Below are 22,556 nucleotides of genomic sequence, written 5' to 3'. Positions count from 1 at the left end.
TGTATTATGATGAAATGTGATAGAATATTCTAATACTTTAAAGCAAAGCTAACCATATGTATTAGTCGATTGGGTAGCAGCTTTCAGTCTACATTTTGGAGACATGAGAGCAGTCCTTTTTTAATTCACAAACTATTCTTTGCATCTACTATACAGATGGTTGAAATTTCACTATCACCTGTGGTTCTCTTGTAACATACAGGTACTCCTGGGAGAGGTAACATATTGTACCCCAGCAGGCATTTACTCCAAAAAATATGATGTAGTTTATCTGACATTTTAAATTTAATTCTTGCAAGTGAAGTTTGGAAACAAGGTGGGTACATTGAACAAGGGAAATGCAAGAGGATAATAGGATACTTCAATTCTATCAAGATCAATTCAACAACTATTATAGAAAATAGAGGATATTATATGCCTAGTTTTAGTAGTTTGAGTTATAAATTCTCTCTAAAATAATTCAGGCTGTTTGTTAACTGTGAATGCCGATTAATCCAGTAGAGAGACTAATGATCCCACATATGGTGCATATATGTGCTGGAGAGAGATGCAAGGGGGAATTAACTAACTCCTAAGTAACTTTACTCTGTTTGAAAACACTGTTTGCAAAGTGTGAAATTACTTTAAGAGATGGTGAGGATGCAGTGTGCAGCTTTGGGTAGTTTGTAAGGAATACTCTGGCTATAGGGTCTCTGCTTCATTAGACAAAATATTTGTATCATTGGAATGTCTCCTTGAAAAACCAGTTGATAAAGAGATAGGCAAGGCCACTAAATAGATAAAAGTCACAGTGCTTGTTCCAGTCAGGAAACTTCAAGCTGTTGTTATGGGAAAGCCCGTGCTTCCTCTGCAGAAACTTTGGACAATAGTAGACCTTCTAGAAATTATACACAGTTGTCTGTGTATACCTTTTCTTTATTTAATAGTTTCAATCCTAAATATCTTCAGGATTAAAAAAAATCCCAATCTATTATTAACAGACTGACTCTTTTTCTTATAATAGTGGGTAGCTAATAATATGCCTCTTGTGATATTTAAAAATAGTGATACAGCTCTCGTTACCACATCTATTAGTCCCAGATTTACTCAGCCCTGGTCTAAACTGGGTTTCTGAGCTTTTTAAACTTTAGCATTAAAGATCTCTAGACTCTGTCCAGTTTTTCTGGTGTTGCCTTTGTAAACTGTCAGCACGTGTCTTAAACTATTAGCAAATCAGAAGGTTATTAAAAATATATAGTGACTAGAAAAAGAACTCCTTCAAAAAATAAATAGAAGAAAATGTACTTTTACTGAATACTTTGAATACCTATCTGTATTCATGTAGAATGTTGGAGATGAGAGCAGTATCAATAAATATGTTAACTGATGCAGCTTTTATTTTATTGTAAGTTTATTTTTTCTGAGACAGGGTCTCACTCTGTCACCCAGGCTGGAGTGCAGTGGCATGATTTCGGCTCACTGCAACCTCCACCTCCCAGGCTCAAGAGATCCTCCTACCTCAGCTTTCCAAGTAGCTGGGACAACAGGCATGTGCCACCACACCCAGCTAATTATTTGTATTTTTGTAGAGACGGGGGTTTTGCTATGTTGCCCAGGCTGCTCTCAAACTCCTGGACTCAAGCAATCTGCCTACCTGGGCCTCCCAAAGTGCTGGGATTACAGGCATGAGCCATTGTGCCCGGTCTGATACAGCTTTAAAACATGGTTTTGTTGATTTGGATGTTAAAGGACAGTTTCTAATACTGGCTTCACCTCACACTTCTAACACTATTTAAAAAGTCTGTTACTGTACGCCGGGCACAGTGGCTCACGCCTGTAATCCCAGCACTTTGGGAGGCCGAGATGGGTGGATCACCTGAGGTCAGGAGTTCGAGACCAGCCTGGCCAACATGGTGAAATCCCGTCTCTACTAAAAACACAAAAATTAGCCAAGCATGGTGGTGCGTGCCTGCAATCCCAGCTACTTGGGAGGGTGAGGCAGGAGAATCACTTGAACCTAGTAGGTGGAGGTTGCAGTGAGCCGAGATGGTGCCGTTGCACTCCAGCCTGGGCAACAAGAGTGAAACTCCATCTCAAAAGAAGAAGAAGAATTAAAAAAAAGGTCTGTTACTGCAAAGTGATTTTTCACTGATATAAAATGAATATTAAAAACATCAAATGTGTCTAACGATCCATTTAAGGATATCTATTTCTAGTTCTTCAGTCTCTTATGGAAATTCCTCTTTCTTCTCCCAAATGTTTACCTGATATTCTTTCACCTCCTGAGACGCTAGGATTTTGCTTTTTTTTTTTTTTTAGATACTTTCCCTCATAGATAAATCAAATTGAATTGTGAGATTATGGCCTTTTCATTTTTCATTAGAAGTGACTAAATCCAGTACCTTATACTCAGTGACATTTATTTCATCTCATCAAGGGAATGCCACCCATGTTTGCTTGTGTTGCTGTACTTCAAATAGGACGTTGAGAATATTTGTATGTTAGAGTAACACTGCTATTTCTGTTTCAAAATTAACTGAAAATGTGTCTCCCACTTGGAGAGGGAAACTTCTCAATAACTTTTGTAGTTAATATGGATTAAGTTATTAAAACATGTTTGAGTATTCTTAATCAGTATAGTTAAGAATATGTTAGTCATCTTATTTTAAACTCATTTGGTGTGTATATTTATAATTACCCTGCACAAACTCAGTCTGAGTTAAATGTTGGCATAGAAGCCAGTGTAGGGTAGCAAGATAATGTTTCTGTCCAATAAAAAATGCCAGTGTAATGATTAAGCCAGTGGACTCCTTCCAGGTCATAGACGTGATTATTTTTGAATTAAACATTCTTGTAGACTCCAGTCAGGTTGGGGAAGATGCTTTTCCATGGCATGGAACATAGTTTCTAAATCCCTCAGCAGGGCAGACAATTTTCCTTAGATTGAGGGGTGAAATTTTAAATAGAATTAGATGCCACCTATTATATTTACATGGTAATACAATCTGTACATAAAATTCTGCCTATGAGAGTAAATAGTAATGAGTGATAGGAAGAAGTAATTTTTTATGTCTGATAATAGTACAACTCTTGAATGAATTAGGAAGAAATCATCACGGCCATTGCTAAAGGGTTTTACGGTTCATTGACTCAACACACATTTATTGAACACTTTCTGTTTGCTGAGTGCTAGAGATAACAATGGTAAGCAAAACAGACCTAGTCAAGTGTCTCCGTGGAACTTAATGTCCAGTGGAGATATTGACATTAAATAATTACTTGTATAAATATATCCTACATGTGATAAGTACACAGAAATACTACAGATTGTTTTGTGAAGAGAACCTTGACTTTGCTTGATGGTAACAGTAGTAAATTTTTGAGCTGGACTGAATACGGCTACGTGGCTGACTTCTTCACCTTCTACTCCAAACCTTTATTGGCATGTGAATCTTCAGTATTGTTTTTTTTTCCCCCTCCAGTCCTAGTTCTTAAGACCTATTATTCTATCAAAAAGGTGACAGTCCAGTGCTGAGGGGTAAAGAATAAGGGTTATATCTTCAGAGGAGTTATGATTATGTTGGACTCTGGGAGGAATCACAAGAGATTCTAACAAAAAAATTGAAGTATTTCACTATACGATATTCAGTTACTTATATTATTGATGTCTTGGTTTTACAAGTGAGGAGGCATTATTAAATATTGTATGCAATTAATATATTAATTTATAGTGACATTTATAGTCCACAAGCATATAAAACATATACTGTGTTATATATATGTCATTTAAATATTAATAATTATTAAACATTTTTATTTAATCCTAAAACTCAAAGACTAGAAAATGGAGGGTTTTTTTTAACTTATATTGTATCCTGTGCCTGCAGTGAAGTATAATGGGATGCCATGTGAATATGGAGTTGGAAGACCTGGATTTTAGTCTTGCTGTCACTTACTCTATGATGCCGATATTCTTTATATTTTGTATTCTGTAAAAGAAAAGTGGTTCAACAATGGTATCAGCACTCCTTGCACCTATTATTCTGAACACACCTTGACTTCTCTGCTTGGGTATTCGTATCCAAATGGGTCAGGGAGCCCAGTTTTCTCCCACTGAGCTGGTTTACAGCCCATTTCAAGAAGGTGGAAGACTTCTGGAGAAAAGCCATCTTTGAGAAGGAAATACATTATTCATCTTGTCAAACTTTTATAAAAAGAATAATTGTTGGCAGAAAGTATTTAAAAATGCCTTTTTTTCTTCTCTGTTAAATAAAAGCCTAATTACTAAATGTGGAATGGGCTCTCTAGATTGATGGTGAGGGAATTGGCTTCTTATCCTACTTCCACTTCTCAAATTAAACTAGGATGATAATAGATCAAACAGAATAAGAAACTGCAGATGATTTTCAAAATTTATGAAATTTACAAATATTCTCTTAGGCCATTAAACGCACTTTGGCCTAGAATTCAATTGTTTATTCTGTTTCTCCCATCTCTTTAATCGGTGCTACTTCTCTTGTATTGGTAGGTTAAAATAAACACATATCTATATGGAAAAAATTATTATTTCCCATAAATTCTGCTTCTGTCAACAATAAAAAAGAATCAGTATTTGAAAGAGAACATAATAAAATGTGTCCAGATATACTTGCTGCTTGATTTAGTTTAGACTTCAGGAATAATAGGAAATCATTAGTATCAAGTACAGTGCTGTCTGACACTTGTTGCTGAGAACCTGTGTTAAGTGAAACCAGTGTTACTTTCAAGGCAGAAGAAAGCAACTTCCTGTGTCCCCCTGATTTTCACTTCAGCTCCAGAAAAACCTAGTTTGTCTGCTGTGTGTCAGGTCCTGAGACAACTTTCAGGAAAATAACAGCATAGCGCCCAGTTTTCAGATTTTCACAGCTGCATGCAGAAGCAGAACGTGTGACTACAGTGAAACAAGTATAATTCTACTATACAGAGTATAAAGGAAGTCATATTTAGGAGGAGTTCAGGGAAAGGCTTCATAGAAGTGGTGATTCATGAGCAGAAATTTTAACAAAAGTTCATTAGTTGAACAGAGAGATAAGGCTGATGGAGGTGAGATAAATGTGTGAAGTTATAAGAGTCTAAAACAGCTCTGGGAGTGTGGGTGTTTGGTATTGCTACCAAGTAGAGTCTGGGGAAGTTGGGGAAAAGGAATTGAAGTGGGAGAAGGCCAAATGTGGCTGTAGTGAAGAGAAAGGGAGGGGCCAGGAAATGAGTCTTAATTGCCATGTGTAGGGCCTTGGATTTTACCCTTAGGTGATTTAAGGTTTTTGAGCATATCATTTTATGGTCACATTTCCATTTTGGAAAGATTATTTGTGATTAGCTTAAGGAGAATGGTGTGGTGGGAACAAGACTGTATGGTAGCATGGAGACCTACTTAAAAGGGCAATGCGATACTTTAAATGAGTGGTGAGATGATATTCTGGTGCAAAACTTTCTATTGATTCATAAATATGCTGCCACATTTGTGAATGTTGGCAAATTAAAAATATTTGTAGTATTCAGTAGAACGAATTCATTGCTGCTTTTATAGTTTGAAATCATTCATGGAATTAATAGCATTAAAAAATTGAAAGAGGGTTAATATTTTGTCAGTGGAATTAAACCACTCAGCTTCTCACACAAAGAAAAATCTTGTAATTTTTTAATATAATGTGGAATATAACCTCACAATAATATATTGAACTTTTAATATATACTTATTCAGTTATTTGTGGAAATTGTGCATATTTGAAAACAAGTACATGACGTGCTTGGTACATGCTAAGTACTCAGTAACTATTTGCTGAGTTTGCATTTGATGCTTGTGGAGTTTTAACCAAGACACTTTACTAATTCAAGTCCTGGAATAAGTTACTAATATGTGTGTGTGTGTGTATATATATATATATGTGTGTGTGTGTGTGTGTGTGTATATATATATATATATATATTTTTTTTTTTTTTTTTTAAATAAAGACAGGACCTCGCTCTGTCACTCAGGCTGGAATACAGTAGCACAATCATGGCTCACTGTAACTTCAAACTCCTGGGCTCAAGTGATTCTCTTGCCTTAGCCTCTGGAGAAGCTAGCATTATAGGCACACACTACCACACTCAGCTAATTTTTAAAATTTTTTGTAGAGATGGAGCCTCACAACAGCCCAGGCTGGTCTCAAACTCCTTGGTTCAAGCAGTTCTCCTACCTCAGCCTCCCAAAGTGCTAGGATTACAGGCATGAGCCAGTGCACCCAGCCATGACTGATACTTTTAAGCAGAAAGTTGAATTCCAAACCAACAAAAAACGAAATGTTTTTTAGGGAAAATTAAACTATCACAAATACGTATAAGATGCTAACTTTGCAAAGAGCATTTATTTAAAAGATCATTGCAATTCATATAATTGGAAAAGCACATTTGAAAATAGCTTTAAATTTTCTCACAGAAAGTATGGCGTATGAGTTTTCCTACCAAATCTTGGTTTTGATGCATGAATTCTCAGTTCTTAGTCTCTACAACAAGACACAAAAATCAGAGGAAGAGATTAGCATATCCATGGCATTGAGGGGGGTATACATTATTAGCTTACCACATCTTTGTCAATTTGAACCCAGAATTAAAGCGAAATGTTCCTATTTAAGTACATATGGTAGTACACAACTACAACATAAATGTTAGACTGTATGTCCCCTAACCAAATAATGGAATAATGATCAGTATCCATCAAGTGTTAGTTATCTGCAGTTCAGACTAGTGCTCCGGAAGCAGATTCATTTCTATTAGCCAAACTTTGTTTAAATTTATGTAGAATATTTTCAGTGCATAGAGTTTTATGACTGCAAAATTACTACTTTGCATTTGATACCAGATTATATTTCAGTTTTTAGAGGTTATATTCAGGTTTTAGAGGTTAAGATGAATTTGCTATGCCTGATTTTTATAGAAGAATTTAAAAAAATAACTTTTTTGTAGAATGTGTTTATCTTGTCTCTTTTTTCCCATATGATAATTGATTGTAGTACATTACTTTGAGGAAAGTTGTTTAGCAAAATGTATTTTTACTTCACACTCTTAATAGATTCTGTTAGGGGAATCACTGGTCACATGTTTTAAAGCAGAGATCTTTTCATGCTTATTTTTACTATTTAATGAGATTTCAGGTATATTTTAACAACTTGGGGTTTCCGTGATGAATCATTAAAATAAGTGAGTGGGCTGGAAGGTAATACTAACTTTTCTCACCCCTGCCCTATTTTACTCTGCTGGGTTATTGGTTGCTTTTTATATAGAACCTGGGTGTGTTGGTGGGTGGAGGTGCAGAAGAGAAGGGAGAGAAAGGGTCAGTAAGAAAATACCAGGTAAACTTGTGATGACCTACTGAGAAATACCACTCAAGTTTCACTTTCCCCAAAGTAAACCATTTAGTGTTTAAGCCCATTGTTTTTTGCTTTAACAAGCTTTAGTTTCCAAATATTGCATATAGGTAAATCAAAACTATATTTTCAACAATTGATTGAAGTTTTAAGGTATCAAGCCATATGTGGATTAGCCTGTGGAATCAATTTCTCATGTGTGTGGGATCAAAACCGTTAAAACCATCATCACTGAAACTATACCTTCCTACAACTAACTAATAACAGAAAGGTGTCTATGGAATATATTAATACAACAATTCCTCTGATTTAAAATTATTACTGGGTGTTTGGTTGGAAAATGATTTGAATATTATAGGTAACTAAATTGACGTCATATATGAAGGCTAATTATAGGTTTCAGTGTGACTAAAATTTATTTTTTTAATTGACATGATATACTTAATATTTAGCATATACATTTCAGTAAATCACTGGCATATTGCAGATTTTTAATATCTATACTGTTAAAAACATTTCAACTACCACAGCAGTTCTAAATGCTAAAGGAGGTAGACAAAAATGTAGTTCACCTTGAAAATGATCATGGCTTAGGGAATAAAGAAATTGGGTCAAGTCTAAAATAATTGCAGGTACAATGACAAAAAGTTTTAATAAAAATTTAAAAATATTCATAGCATTGGTTTCAGGCTACTTTTGTTCTCTGTGATCTTATCAATGCATTATTAGTTTTTAATTGGGATGATGCTAATGGTGATTTTTCATTTTGGTCAAAATGTTTTTATGAAATACTATTGATATTTTCACATTGTATCTCCTTTCGATTATGAATATACATTTTTGAAAAGACAGACAATTCTTAAATAGATCATTTTGACTTCTGGTGATCTTAAATCGAATTTGAAGTGGTATGAAATTTCTATGTCACAGCTATCACTTTGACTTATTTTATATTGCCAAATTTGATGTTTAGCATTTAACCATGTATCATTAAATCATAGTATTGATAATGAATTAAACTTTCAAAAAGCTTTAATAGTATAGTAGGTTTTCATTCATCTGGTGTCATTGGGGAATAAATTGTGCTGAAGAAGTGAGTTTTTCTTTAACTGAAACTTGTTTAAGCAGAAAAACTTAAAAATTGATTAAAATTTATCTGAAATATTTTATATGCTCTTTCAGGGAGCAAGCATGGAGTGGCCATTTACTCTTTTCTTAATGTCATATAATACTATTCTGAGCGCCATGCAGAAAGGACATGGGTTTTCTGTTTGGTATTTGTTTTCCAAACTAAGTTTTTTGTTGTTTCTTCCTTTTAAAGTGCCACATCCCTAATTCGGGTATTCTTTCGTTGTTGTTTTTGTTGTTCTTGTTGTTTTGAGATGGAGTTTTGCTCTTGTTGCTCAGGCTGGAGTGCAATGGTGTCATCTTGGCTCACTGCAACCTCTGCCTCCCAGGTTCAAGCAATTCTCCTGCTTCAGCCTCCCAAGTAGCTGGGATTACGGGCATGCCTCACCATGCCTGGCTAATTTTGTATTTTTTGTAGAGACAGGCTTTCACCGTGTTGGCCAATCTGGTTTTGAACTCCTGACCTCAAGTGATCCACCTACTTCAACCTCCCAGCGTGCTGGGATTACAGGCGTGAGCCACCGCACCCAGCCTAATTCTGGTATTCGTGATCAGTTTAAATGTTTCATAATTTAAGGTTTCTGGTAGTACTTGTGATAATGCTTTAAGAGGTTCATAAACTCAGGCACCAATAGGAGACATTTGGCTCTCTGCCATCTTCTGGCAAACACTTCACCACAGCCTCCTTCTACAAAGGAAACCCTGTCCTTGGTTTGGAGTTAGCACTTTCAACAGTGAGGCCCTATTACTGCTGCTTCCAAGTACTCACTCCTTATTAGCCTTTGCTAGTGGTGCAAAAATGTCTGTATTCACCCTACATGCTTCTGAACATCTGTAGTATCAAGGTGACCACTTGTAGCTTTCTTTGACTATTGCTGAAATGGGCAAATAGTGTATTCCCTTTATATTTTAGCAAATTCCACCATAGCAGTGAAGTGTTTTTTTTTTTTTCTTTTTCTTTTTTCAACCTCATGCTTATTTGTTTCAAGCAGTTTTCTAAAACAAAACTCAAGCTCAGCCAAAGTATTTGAACTGTTCTTTAATGTGCTATATGCCATTTGGTTTGAATCATATATTTAAATACCAGCTTCTCCCCATTTACTTGTATCTAATGGGAATCATCTTTCTTCCAGATTGTGCTTCAAGAAGACCATAGGGAAGAACGCATTTTCATCTTGCTGCAAAAGTTGCAATAGAAGTAAGTGGGGGAACTGCCAGGATATGTCTGTCTCCACAAAACAAGCAGAACAAATTTCCATGAATCAAAGCCACTAAGTATAGTTTTCAGAGATGGTAGGACATAGTTATTTTCCCTAGAAAAACACCCCAAATGCAGGCACACCCATTGGCCAGCAGAAAAAATGCTCACGTAAATGCTAGTTCAAACCTGTACATTTCACTCTTCTTACTGAGCTGTCAAGAGGGGTGGAAATCTACTATAGTTATAATCTTTTTTTCCTCTTTTCTATTTTTTCAGCCTCCCACATGCTTAGTGTTCAGTTCTGCCTACTGAGCGTCTTGAATCTATAGGAGCATCTACATGTACTGCCTCCACAGTGGCTGATAATTTGGAGATAACTCGTGAACCAGACCCATAAGAAACATCATGATATGTACTTTAGATTAATCATGGAAAAGGACAAGATGATGAAGAATCAGAAAGCAGTTTTCTTTTCCAATATTGATATTGCTTTCTTTGAGGTTAGATGAATGAGATATTCTTTAGAGTGGTTTATATCACATTTCATCACTTGGGGAAATAGGTCATTTTTACAAGAGCCTTTTAGAGACCTTTTAAGTACATACAGGGCATATATTTAATACACCTTAGCATTTCCTCTGAGTAAGTCAGAGGAAGTAAAGCAAGATGGTAGATATCTACGATGTGATCAAGTAAGCAAATTAATGTTAAACTGCTTATATTCTGTCTTGAAACCCTTGGTATAATTTTCAAAATTGCCTTTTATTGTTCTTTCAGTTACTTTCTAGCAATTTCCATCATTTGAAGGATTAATGGCTACCACTTTGTTGAACCTAGAGGGTGTCTGTGAACTTATTGAACACTACCTTATTAGAGCAGAAGTCTCCAGTGGACCATGAACTCTGCATGGCTGGGACTCTGAGCTTACCTCTTACTCACAAAACCTGCAGGGCTCTCAAATTAATGTTTAAAATGCAAGCTACTGACAAGGAATGGGTAAACATCCACTGCAATTTCAAACACATATGTATATCCACTTTCCTCATCTATTCCTGGTGGGTAGGGGATCATGATTGAAAATTACTGAACTTAAAATGGTAGAAAATTTGAAGAGATCCTTTCTACTTGAGTAGAGTGATTTATACTAATGGTGGGATGAGCTAAATACCTTCTTGCTATTTGTAGTCTACTGTGCTTCACATGCATTTTCTAATTTTATCTTAACACATGTCTGAGGTTAGTACTGTTGTCTCTATTTTGGAGATGATGAGACTAAGTCCTACAAAATTAGGTAACTTGTCCAAGGTCATACAGCTTGGAAGTGACAGAGCTGAGGTTCAAACATGTATGTCCTTGATCCTAGGATTCATGCCTTTTCCATCTGAGGACCACTGATTCTTATTTTGCATGTAAATGAAATACACACACACAGTCCCCCACAGCCCCCCCGCCCACATAATATATAGATTTATATTCCCCCATCCTCCCAAATGCTCATTGGAAAATTTAGACATCAAAAGGAAGCTTTTTTGCTTTGAAATGCAATTTAAGTAGCCATTACTTTGAACAAAGTGTAGTTTTGTTAGTGAAGAACATCATTGAGTCACTGAGACTAATAATTTTGTGGAACAACATTATTAAGAAAAGCATTATGCTATTTAATGAGTGATATTTACTTAAGTCATAAAGGAAAATTCAAACATCTGGAATATTTTTTAAGCAATATAGCATTTACGCATGGAATGATGTTTTTCCCCTATGTCTTACAGGAAATAACATAAAATTTGAGATGTATATGAGAGATTTTATGTTCACAGATATCTTTTTATTTCACTGAGCACATTAACAAAAATTATATTCAAATGAAAAATGGCTTGATAGCTAATTCTCTGTGATGAAATTTTATCATGTCTTTAGTAACCCCATTATTGCTACTTTATCCCTCTTAATAGGTTGCTTGTCTAAAGAAAGGTTGTAGAAACCTTACTGGTTCACACACATACAACTTTACCACATTGTTTTGGTGTTCCATTTTGGGGTGATACATTGACAAGTGTGGGGAAGTGATCAAAGTATGTGTAGTGTCTCAAGAAATTGCATCCTAAAGTTTTTAACACTAGAAAATAGAGATTTGCATTTGGTTGATATGCCTTCTTTTAAATACGTATTCACTAGGGGCAGTTATACCTGATGAATTTAAAGATGGAGTAATACAAGAGTTACAGAATCACAGAATTTCTGAACCAGAAAGGGCCTTATAAATGAAGGACTCTTGAAGTGAAAGTCGTCATTAGAAGATGAGTTCAGTGACTGTCCAAGACTAGAGCTCTAAGTCAAGTAGTTTCTGAGATTACTGAGTTAGGCTTACAGCCGAACAAACCAGGAACTGAGTGATCACAGCAGGTGAGGGCTTTCAGCTTTCTGGTGTTAGAGAAAAAACTAAGAGTCATAGTGGAGACAATCTTACGACATGAGGAAAACAAATCAGAAAAATAAAGACACCTTTATTTCTTCTTATTAACACAAATGATATAAAACTTTAAGTGTTATATACTTATTTAAATAATGGGATAAGCCTATTTTAAAAAATAACACATTGCTAAATTATTTGTATTTTCTGAGTATGAAATTTGAACTTATTTTTATTACAAATTTTATACATGTATGTAATGGAAAAAATATACATTTTTTGGTTGTTATTTAGGATCTGAAGATTTGAATGGGCCAATGAGTATCCTCATCATTGAAGCATTCTATGGAGGCTCCCATAAACAGCTGGTGGATCTTCTTCAAGAAGAGTTAGGAGACTGTGTCGTTTATACCCTTCCTGCAAAGAAATGGCATTGGAGAGCCCGGACATCTGCTTTATATTTCTCTCAGACCATTCCCATCAGTGAGCATTACAGGTAATTAGAGCTCAGGATGCATTTTCAGCTTTTTTTAAAAAGTACCTGTTATGAGGATGTTGCTTCTCTATCAGTATCTTTGAGAATTTCTCCAACTATGGAATTGGTTATTATGACTACAGTAGATATTTCTTTAGAGAAAGCAGAGCAGTGGAGTATACTCATCCTCTAAGGACACCTGGTCAGTAGGAAAGAAGCTTCATTTAGAACCAACCATATGTGTTTTCTCATTGTCTTGTGATTTCATTATGTATATGGGTGTGGGTATGGGTAACAATTTTTGGCCTGAGAGAACAGTAGATCTTCTAGTTTGGTTCATTGTATCTGCTCTGTACTAGGAACCAGAGTTGAAAGGTGGATACATCCAAGGCTTTAAAGTCTGTTGAGGTAGAGATAGGCAAGTGCAATGAGAGGTGAAAGATGGAGAGGTTGATTTGGATTGTGACAGACTGGAGGTGGCTTTGTAGAGTTGGTAACCTTTGACTTATTCTTGAAGGATGAGTAGATTTGAGGGGCACAGAACTCAATTCTGAATTCTGGTTTGTTAGGAAGTAGGAACTAGGAGGACCTATTAGAAAGCGTCTCATGAGCTGGGCCAGTGGCATGTGCCTCTGGTCTCAGTTACTCAGGAGGCTGAGGTGGGAGGACTGCTTGAGCCTGGGAGTTCAAGGCTGCAGTGAGCCAGCCACTGCACTGCAGCCTGGGCAATAGAGTGAGACCTCCATCCCTAATAATAACAATAATAATAATAATAATTTAGAAAATAAAAGAGTCTTATGGGACACACTGAAAAGATGGAGATAAATACTCATTACATTTTTACTGAGGTAACAGGTAGGATGGAATCCCCTTGAACATCTCTTCCTCCTTATTCTCCATTTGTATGTATTCCTGTGTATTCTCCTGATGGTTAAATCGTGGAAGACTATCCTATGGTGGTTAACATAGCTGATGTTCTTGCCGTTTATTAACACAAATGATATAAAACTTTAAGTGTTCTATACTTTTTTAAATAATGGGATAAGCCTGTGTGTAGGACTGCATTGGTTTGGGCAGGAATGAAAAGTTCTGGGCTGATAATGAATGGAGTTAGAGCAGATAGGTTCTTAGAGGAAGGGCATGTTGGAAGCTCCAATGCCCATCTTGCCTCCAGTACCTCTACCCATCTGCTGCTTCTAAAGTGGCCACAGGAGACATAGCAGCTTGTGACTTAAATGTAGCTTGCTGTTCCTAGTAGGAACTTGAGGGATTCAGAGAGTAACGATTTTCTGTATGAACATTATGTATCGTCTCTGAGAATGCGTAGTGTCAGATGGAATAGCAGTGAGCATTCCAGTTACATGGCTTAGGATTTTAAAGGTAAAATGCTGTTTTAGTGCGTATTCAGAATTTTGTATTTTTTTCGAATTTAAAGTGTATCCTTCTTTACATGATTTAATGTTTTATATTCCGATATCACTAAGTGAATATTGTTGATTCACTAATAGTATGAGGAATTTCAATGAACATGATGATATAAAAGTTGTAAAGGCAATGATAAGACTATTGCTGTGTTAAAATATGACTGTTTATGGTTGCTTTCACATCTCATTTAATTGTGTTTTTGCAGCACCAATTGTATTATATTACTTAAGGTCAAGTAATCCAGTTGACTTTATGGCACTTTTTCATTTAACAGTGCCATTCAGTATAATACATTTCTACAGTGATTTGAACATTAAATTAGCCATTTCTATATCTGTTGTTTGATTTCATTTTGATTATGCAGTTTTTCAGAATTACATTTTTGTATCACAAATATATGTGTGTGATAGCATGCAAACACTTCTGTGCATATGGCTTCCCTACTCTCTTTGAAGCCTGAAGCATTTGAGGATAAGTGTCAGAGCATTTGAAGATAAGTTATTTGGGAGGTGGATATCTGAAAGATGGTGATATAAAGCCTTACTCTCCGATAGCCATAACCTCCACCACCTGACAATGGTATCTGTCATCTTTCAAAGTATGCCATTTAGCCTTTGCAGTTAACTATACTAATCTAATCAGTCTTTAACCCAAAGACATGCCTCACCAGTTTAACTTATATTTGAGCAATGATAACTTCTCTACTCTTTACCAAGTAACTTTTTTGAATACTTTTAGAAAAATAGCAGTAGCATGAAAACTTGATAGCATGATACTGAGTTAACAAATGCGTGCATTCAATCCTCGATTGAAGTGCAAGAGTAACCTTTTGTTACACGAAATAAGTCTGAACTCTGTGGAGATTTTTAAAGATATGAAAAATTTTTGCTTTCCAGTTGTTACTCTTTTTGTATTTTGGTGCATGAAATCATTAAAACTCATAAAGGTAAAATGATTAAGCACCAATATTGCCTACCATGCAAAATACTCTGAACAAATACGAGTGTGTCTGATGAGAAAGACTTTGAACGTAGATACATATTGGTGTTTTTCTCAGCTTCTGAACATGTATTGTTGCTGTTATAAGCTTACTCTCTGAAAAGTATTTTATTGTTAAAAGAATAAATGCTTCACCCTAATTAATCAGTTTGATTCTGCTTTATCTTGACAACTAAAAGAATATATCATGATTCATGTTAAAGCTGTTTAGTTTTATTATAGATTACGAAAGCTCAACAAGTTATTTTGTCAAAAGTAGTCAATAGTTATTGTTATTCTTAGATTATATTATAGCTTTGCCTTAGAAACTTCACAAGATACAGAAAAAAGTTTTGAATGTGGAGCTTGAGGGAAGGCATTAACTTTTGGGTTATGAAATGTTAATCATTCGTTCCAGGATGAAGCATTTCTACTTTCTTAGACTGCACCCTAAACTAGGTATCGAGGATATTGTATTCACTTTTCATTCTGTAGTGTCTTTAGTGAACTGAAAGAATCTCTGTTATTTAAAAATCATTTTTTCACCGTCAGGTGCTTACAATTACATTTTTTGTTTCATCTGAGGTATTGTGACAGATACTGATCATTGCCCACTTAACAGCCCTTCTTCCTTGTTAACAGAATCACAGTTTTCTTTAGGACGGATAAGTATCCAGCCCTTGGGAGTGAAGCAACATTGACTTAAATTAGTTAGGATGATCCCATTCTCCTTTGCCAAATTTTCCCTGCTCTCCTTGCAGCTTGGGTTGATCAGTCTCCAAGTTGTGGCAAATTAGAGTTAAGTGGGTGACTTCTGGGAGTTCTTCCAGCAAAGTGGCTTGATTTTAAATTTTCCTTATAAAAGAAGAAGGCCAACTCCCCTTTCCTACATTTGACTGGTTGTGATGTCCGCAACCGTGAAGTACAAGCATGAGGACAGAACCCCTGGATTGCCATAAATGGCTGATGGGAGGCTGCAAAGTGCCTGGATTAGTGGTGGATATGTGATTTGAGTTCAAGTCTGGCCACCTGCAAAGACTGTATACTATTTGTTCTTCTTCTTTTTTTTATTATACTTTTAAGTTTTAGGGTACATGTGCACAATGTGCAGGTTTGTTACATATGTATATATGTGCCATGTTGGTGTGCTGTACCCATTAACTTGTCGTTTAACATTAGGTATATCTCTTAATGCTATCCCTCCCCGCTCCCCCCACCCCACAACAGGCCCCGGTGTGTGATGTTCCCCTTCCTGTGTCCATGTGTTCTCATTGTTCAGTTCCCACCTATGAGTGAGAACATGCAGTGTTTGATTTTTTGTCCTTGCAGTAGTTTGCTGAGAATGATGGTTTCCAGCTTCATCCATGTCCCTACAAAGGACATGAACTCATCATCTTTTATGGCTGCATAGTATTCCATGGTGTATATGTGCCACATTTTCTTAATCCAGCCTGTCGTTTTTGGACATTTGGGTTGGTTCCAAGTCTTTGCTATTGTGAATAGTGCCACAATAAACATATGTGTGCATGTGTCTTTATACCAGCATGATTTATGATCCTTTGGGCATATACCCAGTAATGAGATGGCTGGGTCAAATGGTATTTCTAGTTCTAGATCCTTGAGGAATCGCCACACTGACTTCCACAATGGTTGAACTAGTTTACGGTCCCACCAACAGTGTAAAAGTGTTCCTATTTCTCCACATCCTCTCCAGCACCTGTTGTTTTCTGATTTTTTAATGATCACCATTCTAACTGGTGTGAGATGGTATCTCATTGTGGTTTTGATTTGCATTTCTCTGATGGCCAGTGATGATGAGAATTTTTTCACGTGTCTGTTGGCTGCATAAATGTCTTCTGAAGAAGTGTCTGTTCATATCCTTCGCCTACTTGTTGATGGGGTTGTTTTTTTCTTGTAAATTTGTTTGAGTTCGTTGTAGATTCTGGATATTAGCCCTTTGTCAGATGAGTAGATTGCAAAAATTTTCTCCCATTCTGTAGGTCGCCTGTTCACTCTGATGGTAGTTTATTTTGCTGTGCAGAAGCTCTTTAGTTTAATTAGATCCCATTTGTCAATTTTGGCTTTTGTTGCCATTGCTTTTGGTGTTTTAGACATGAAGTCCTTGCCCATGCCTACGTCCTGAATGGTATTGCCTAGGTTTCCTTCTAGGGTTTTTATGGTTTTAGGTCTAACATTTAAGTCTTTAATCCATCTTGAATTAATTTTTGTATAAGGTGTAAGGAGGGGATCCAGTTTCAGCTTTCTACATATGGCTAGCCAGTTTTCCCAGCACCATTTATTAAATAGGGAATCCTTTCCCCATTTCTTGTTTTTGTCAGGTTTGTCTATTCATTCTTCTTAAGCCCATTGTCTTAACAACTATTCTGTCTTCATTCCAGTTAAAGCATGGTAAATTATTTAATTAAATTAAACCTAAATATGTCTTGATTAAAATATATATTATTATATTTTACAATTAGAAGTAGGTATGGTACTTCTCCCAGTCTTGAGACGTATTACAGTTCTTGATTCTTGTTGGAGGCTGGAGGGCCAGACACCAGGTGCTTTTCTGGGTCTGTGAATCTGTGATGTTCTCTTAGTCTTCAGAAGTCACAGTTCATTTGAATTTTCCTCTTTTGAGGCCTTTGTATCATTTAGCCTACTAGCTTCGCCATCCTATACTGCCTTGTTGTGGGTCTTCTTTTGGTTTGTTTCTGTACCAGCCTTGCTCTCCTGTCTAGCCAGCACACACCGCGGCCTAGTTCTAGACTTGCATGGCCCTTAGGGCTTCTTCCACAGTATTTCATCTCACTGAAGTTTCTTCTGATTGACAGGATTGTTTAATTTAGGCATGCTGACTTTATGTTGAAAATGTAGCTGACCACAAATCTACTGAAATAGGATAATCCTGCAAACCAAATAACCAACCATTTGGTCAGTCCCTGCCTCTTTCAGTCTCTTTGCTGTCTCCCCCACTCTTCTGTTTCTCATATACACATACATGTGTGCGTGCGCACGTGCACACACACACAAACACACACACACACACTTCATTATAAAACTAGAACTTAAACCTGTCATCATTGTCCCTAAAGTATGGTTTCTAGGCTTCATCTTTTCCATGTTTCTTTGTGTTCCTTTGTCAGTGTTTTCAAGATGAAAATATTCCAGTTAGAAGGGGAACAAAGTTTTCTTGTTATGGAGTTTATAGTTTATTCTTACCACAGGTTGCCAGTTCAAAAGTGTTTGTGTAGTTAGTAGCATGCACTGTGAAACCACTGTTTCCCAGGAGTTAAGCGCTTCAGTGCAACTTCGAGTAGACACTTATAATATCCTTTCTGGCTTATTTTAAAAAATAAAATATTACACGTAAGGTTCTATACGGCTCCCTGGATACAAGACATTATTCCTAGCAGACTCTGTGCTTTAAAGACCTCTAGGATAAATCTCCTGTATATTTGCCCTTTAAAGTTTGACAACTGTATTTTAAAAGACAAGCTGGATGTTTATTATACTTTTACAGAGGGAAGACAATCATTATTTTTAATGAATGGAATGGAAAATAAAAGGGGAAAAAACCCATCCCCAAATGGATGCAAAATATGCTATATAAAAGAGCTCTGACTGTAGAATAAGGACCATCATAGTTTTGCTTTTGTAATTAATGTGCTTGTTTTTAACATAATGATTGAGACTATTAGTCTGATTTTAGAGCACTTCTAAGGAAAAGTTGCTTTTAAGTGTTTAGTGTCTTCATGGTTAGTCTCCATATGACAGGAAAAAAATTAGAAAAATAAAAGATGTATTTAATTCTACTTTCATCTCCAACATTTATTTGTTTATAGGAGAAAGATTTTCTGCTTTTATTAAGGTCTTAGTCAATATGTTTACTTTTGCTGCTGTCTCTGATTTCCTGTACATGGGGCCTCTAGAGCTACAATGCAGATACTCTGTTGCCCTTTCCTTTCCCTATCCTTTCTTTAGGCAGCTTTCATGCTTTCTTGTTTTCTTGGGGTCACATTTGGCCAACTACCCTCTTTGGGGCACATTGTTCTTTCCATTAATGACTAATTCTTGTTCATCTTTCCTTTATTTATACTATTCTGTTGTTCAGGCCCTGGTGTTTGTTCACACCATGGACCTGCTGGTCTTCTGAGCTGCCATCCCACAAAGATAACTGCAAGGGGAGAGCAGGAGCTGAGTCACAGCTGCTGCTCACAAAAGTGCAGTCATTTCATCCTTATGTCTTTCTAAATAACTTAATTCTGTATTTCAGTGAATTTTTTCCTAAAGTCTCTGCTATGTTTTCCTTTGTTCATCATCTCATGATGATAATAAAAATGTAACACTCCCCTTCTTTAGGAGAAATTCCTGGTTGAATATGTGTAGTTGTGAGAGCATTGAGGGGTGGGATGGCTTGGTCAAAATTCCTCCAGACTAGTTAGTTATCTTTTGGTTCTTTTCTAAGCTTGTTTTCATTATTCTTTTCCGTCATTAGTATTTATTAAGAGCTTTTATGTTAAAAGCCAGTGCCTATGCTAGCACTGGTGATACAAAGCCAAACTTGACAAACATGGACATATAGCGCTAGCACACAGCAAGCACTTAGTGAACCCTTTGTTGATTGAAAGAAAGCTTAGTGCCTATATCCATTTGCTGATACTTGTAACCTTGATTAAATAATCCCTGATTGAAAGCCATCCGTGATTTCCTATTGCCTATGTAAAATCCAGAGTATGCACAGGGTTGCTGTGGTCCACGCAATCTGGGCGCTGTCTGCCTCTGCAACATTATGTCCTCCCCTGTCTTCTCGTTAATGTGCTGTGGCAGCACTGGCCTTGTTTACTCACTTTGAAACATCAAGCTTTTTCCTGCCTCAAGTCCTATTACTGCTTGCTGGTCCCTTTGTTGGCAATACTTACTCATGCCCCCAACCCACACCCCTTGTTTTTCATGGCTTTCTCAAGTCAGCTAAAGTTTCGTCATTTCAGAGAGTCCTTTCCTGAGCACCCGATCTAAAATGAGACCTCTATTTTAGCACTCTTTTTCTCCCTCTGTAATAACATTTTATATAACTTGTAATAATTTTGTTTGCTTGATTTTTTTCTCCCCATTTTATTCTAAGCTTTATGACGACAAGAGTCATATCTATCTTGTTTATCGTTTTATCCCTAATACCTAGTATGCCACCTAGCAGATAATAGCTGCTTAGAAAATGTGGTCGAAGGAATGATTTATTAGAGTTTGAAAAATGTGGTTGCCATTCACTTTGTTAATTTACTTACTTTTTTCCTGCTCTGTGCACTACCAGTATCCTCTGCCTAAAGATATCATCTCTTCTACGTAGAAACACAGAAACAAGTCACTTAAGGGCTGGTGTTACTCAGTTTTACTGGATTAAACCAAAGAATTCCATACACATTTTTTTCACTTTCATGGGTTATATTAATCAGACTATGAAAGCTGCCATTTTCTGTTATGTAAATTTTGACAAAAGAAAATATGATTTTCTGGAATTTCCCTTGTATAAAAGTATTTCTAGAAAAAAAGTTTCTTAGTTCAGGAAACATTAGTCTAGAACAAGCTTGTCCAGCCTTTGGCCTAGGACAGCTTTGAATGCGGCCCAACACAAATTCTTACATTTTCTAACTTTCTTAAAACATTATGAGATTTTTTTTTTTAAGCTCATCAGCTATTGTTATTGTTTGTGTATTTTATATGTGGCCCAAGACAACTGTTTTTCCAACATGGCCGAGAGAAGCCAAAGATTGGACACCCCTGGTCTAGAACATGCCTGTGATATTGTGTAAAATTTCATGTGATTGTATTTTAAGGCTTTTTAGTTTTGACAGTGGCCACCCATGAACAATGACTTTTAAATTTATGGAAGAGACACTATCAGAATAAATGGCAGATTAGAATTTGGCCCAAAGAGGTATTTTGCTTGGATACTGCAATTGTTTAAACATTTTTTTAAATTAATGCTTTTAGACAGATAGACATTCTTCATTTTGGTCACAAATACTACTGGTCACCATTATTTTATAACAGCCTACTTTTCACATTTATGTTGCTTAACTGGCCCATTTAGGCCTTTGTGTTTGTAGCCCCTGGCTTAGAATCTGCCCCACAAAAATGAATCTTTAACTGATCTTTAATAAAATATTTTAAATTGTATATATACATAAAAGAGTTTACCAAAAGAATAATAATCACTTGTGTTTGAAAGAAACAACATACTATGGTAGGAGAATCAGGAGTCCTGGATTTTAATCTCAGCTCTGCCATTAATTAGTTGGCCTGAAAAAAATCACTTTGGAGTATTAGTATTAACTTTTGAGTATGTAATATTATTTTTTTCATTTGTAACTGAAGGTTTATGATTTATCTGTTCCTAAGTTTTATGATGTCATGAGCAAAGAATTAACATCAAGATCAAAATTTAAGGAATTTGTCATGTCTCTCATTCAACTTTGTCAGCTCATTCACTGCTTCATTTAACTTAATTTAACTTTTTCCTAGGCTTATTTGTACATCTTGAATTAAAAAATATATATATTCAACTTTAATTTTTAGAGCTAGAGATTTTTGGGGAATAAGTCTTAACAGTGCTTGTATCTTCAGAGTCACTCTAATATGACTTCTTATTTGTTCAGATTTCCTTTTTCAGCCTCAGCCCTTCATGATTATTTGCCTTTTCAAAGAGAAGGCATTTGACTGTCATGTTAGCTATCTCTCTCTACGGGACATGGGACATAGGACATGTATGTATACCATATACTCATGATATTACTGTAGAACTCACACAGAATACTCAGTTCTACAGGAGGGCAGTATTCACTAAAGAAGTTAAGTAGAAGGCTGGGCACGGTGGCTCACGCCTGTAATCCCAATACTTTGGGAGTCCGAGGCGGGCGGATCACCTGGGGTCAGGAGTTCGAGACCAGCCTGGCCAACATGGTGAAACCCTGCCTCTACTAAAAATACCAAAAATTAGCCGGGCGTATTGGTGGGCACCTGTAATCCCAGCTACTGAGGAGGCTGAGATAGGAGAGTCGTTTGAACCTGGGAGATGGAGGTTGCAGTGAGTCGAGCTTGTGTCATTGCACTCTAGCCTGGGCAACAAGAGCGAAACTCCATCTCAAAAAAAAAAAAAAAAAAGTACAGTACAGAGAAGTGGGTTTAATTCTTGCTTAGCAAATTCTGACATAGATCTAAGGGGATGTTAAAGATTTTGGTAAATAGAGATGAAATGGAAGAGCACTGTAGGAAAAGGAAGTATTGTGAACAAAAGTTCACAGGAAAAATAGAGAAATGTTTGGAAACTTTAAAAGCTTAGTTTAGCATGAACATATTCTGAGTTAGGAGGAGTTATGGGAGATCAGGTTGGGTGATAGACAAATTTTTTTCTAGTTCATATGCATTCTTAAATTCAAGATTAAGAATTTATAGACCTTTTACTATAGGTGATGGGCAGCATTGGAAAGCTCTGTTGCTCTGGACTCTTTTGTGCGATACAAACTCAATTCAAAATCACATAAACATGAAAGAAAATGTAATTGAGTCGTGTAACTG

The 22,556-nt window shown here is 36.3% G+C and overlaps 1 protein-coding gene across 50 annotated transcripts in view; it reads left to right on the top strand.

Moving 5' to 3' along the window:
- The window catches only part of GTDC1 (glycosyltransferase like domain containing 1), a 383,038-nt gene that overhangs the window by 108,287 nt on the left and 252,195 nt on the right, over nucleotides 1–22,556 (top strand). For 29 of the 50 annotated variants that reach the window (XM_055380135.2, XM_055380117.2, XM_055380113.2 and 26 more), the window contains 2 exons: nucleotides 9,626–9,690; nucleotides 12,398–12,599. In XM_055380135.2, coding sequence (XP_055236110.1) covers nucleotides 12,421–12,599 — 179 coding nt within the window. In that variant the 5' untranslated portion in view covers nucleotides 9,626–9,690; nucleotides 12,398–12,420. Of the gene's footprint in view, nucleotides 1–9,625; nucleotides 9,691–9,969; nucleotides 10,194–12,397; nucleotides 12,600–22,556 lie in introns of those variants that run through there. The other 21 variants (XM_055380103.2, XM_055380102.2, XM_063694815.1 and 18 more) reach the window with 2 other exon arrangements.

Source organism: Gorilla gorilla, chromosome 11 (genome assembly GCF_029281585.2).
Source record: "Gorilla gorilla gorilla isolate KB3781 chromosome 11, NHGRI_mGorGor1-v2.1_pri, whole genome shotgun sequence".
Classification (NCBI taxonomy): Eukaryota; Metazoa; Chordata; class Mammalia; order Primates; family Hominidae; genus Gorilla; species Gorilla gorilla.
This window is presented reverse-complemented; position numbering and strand designations above follow the sequence as displayed.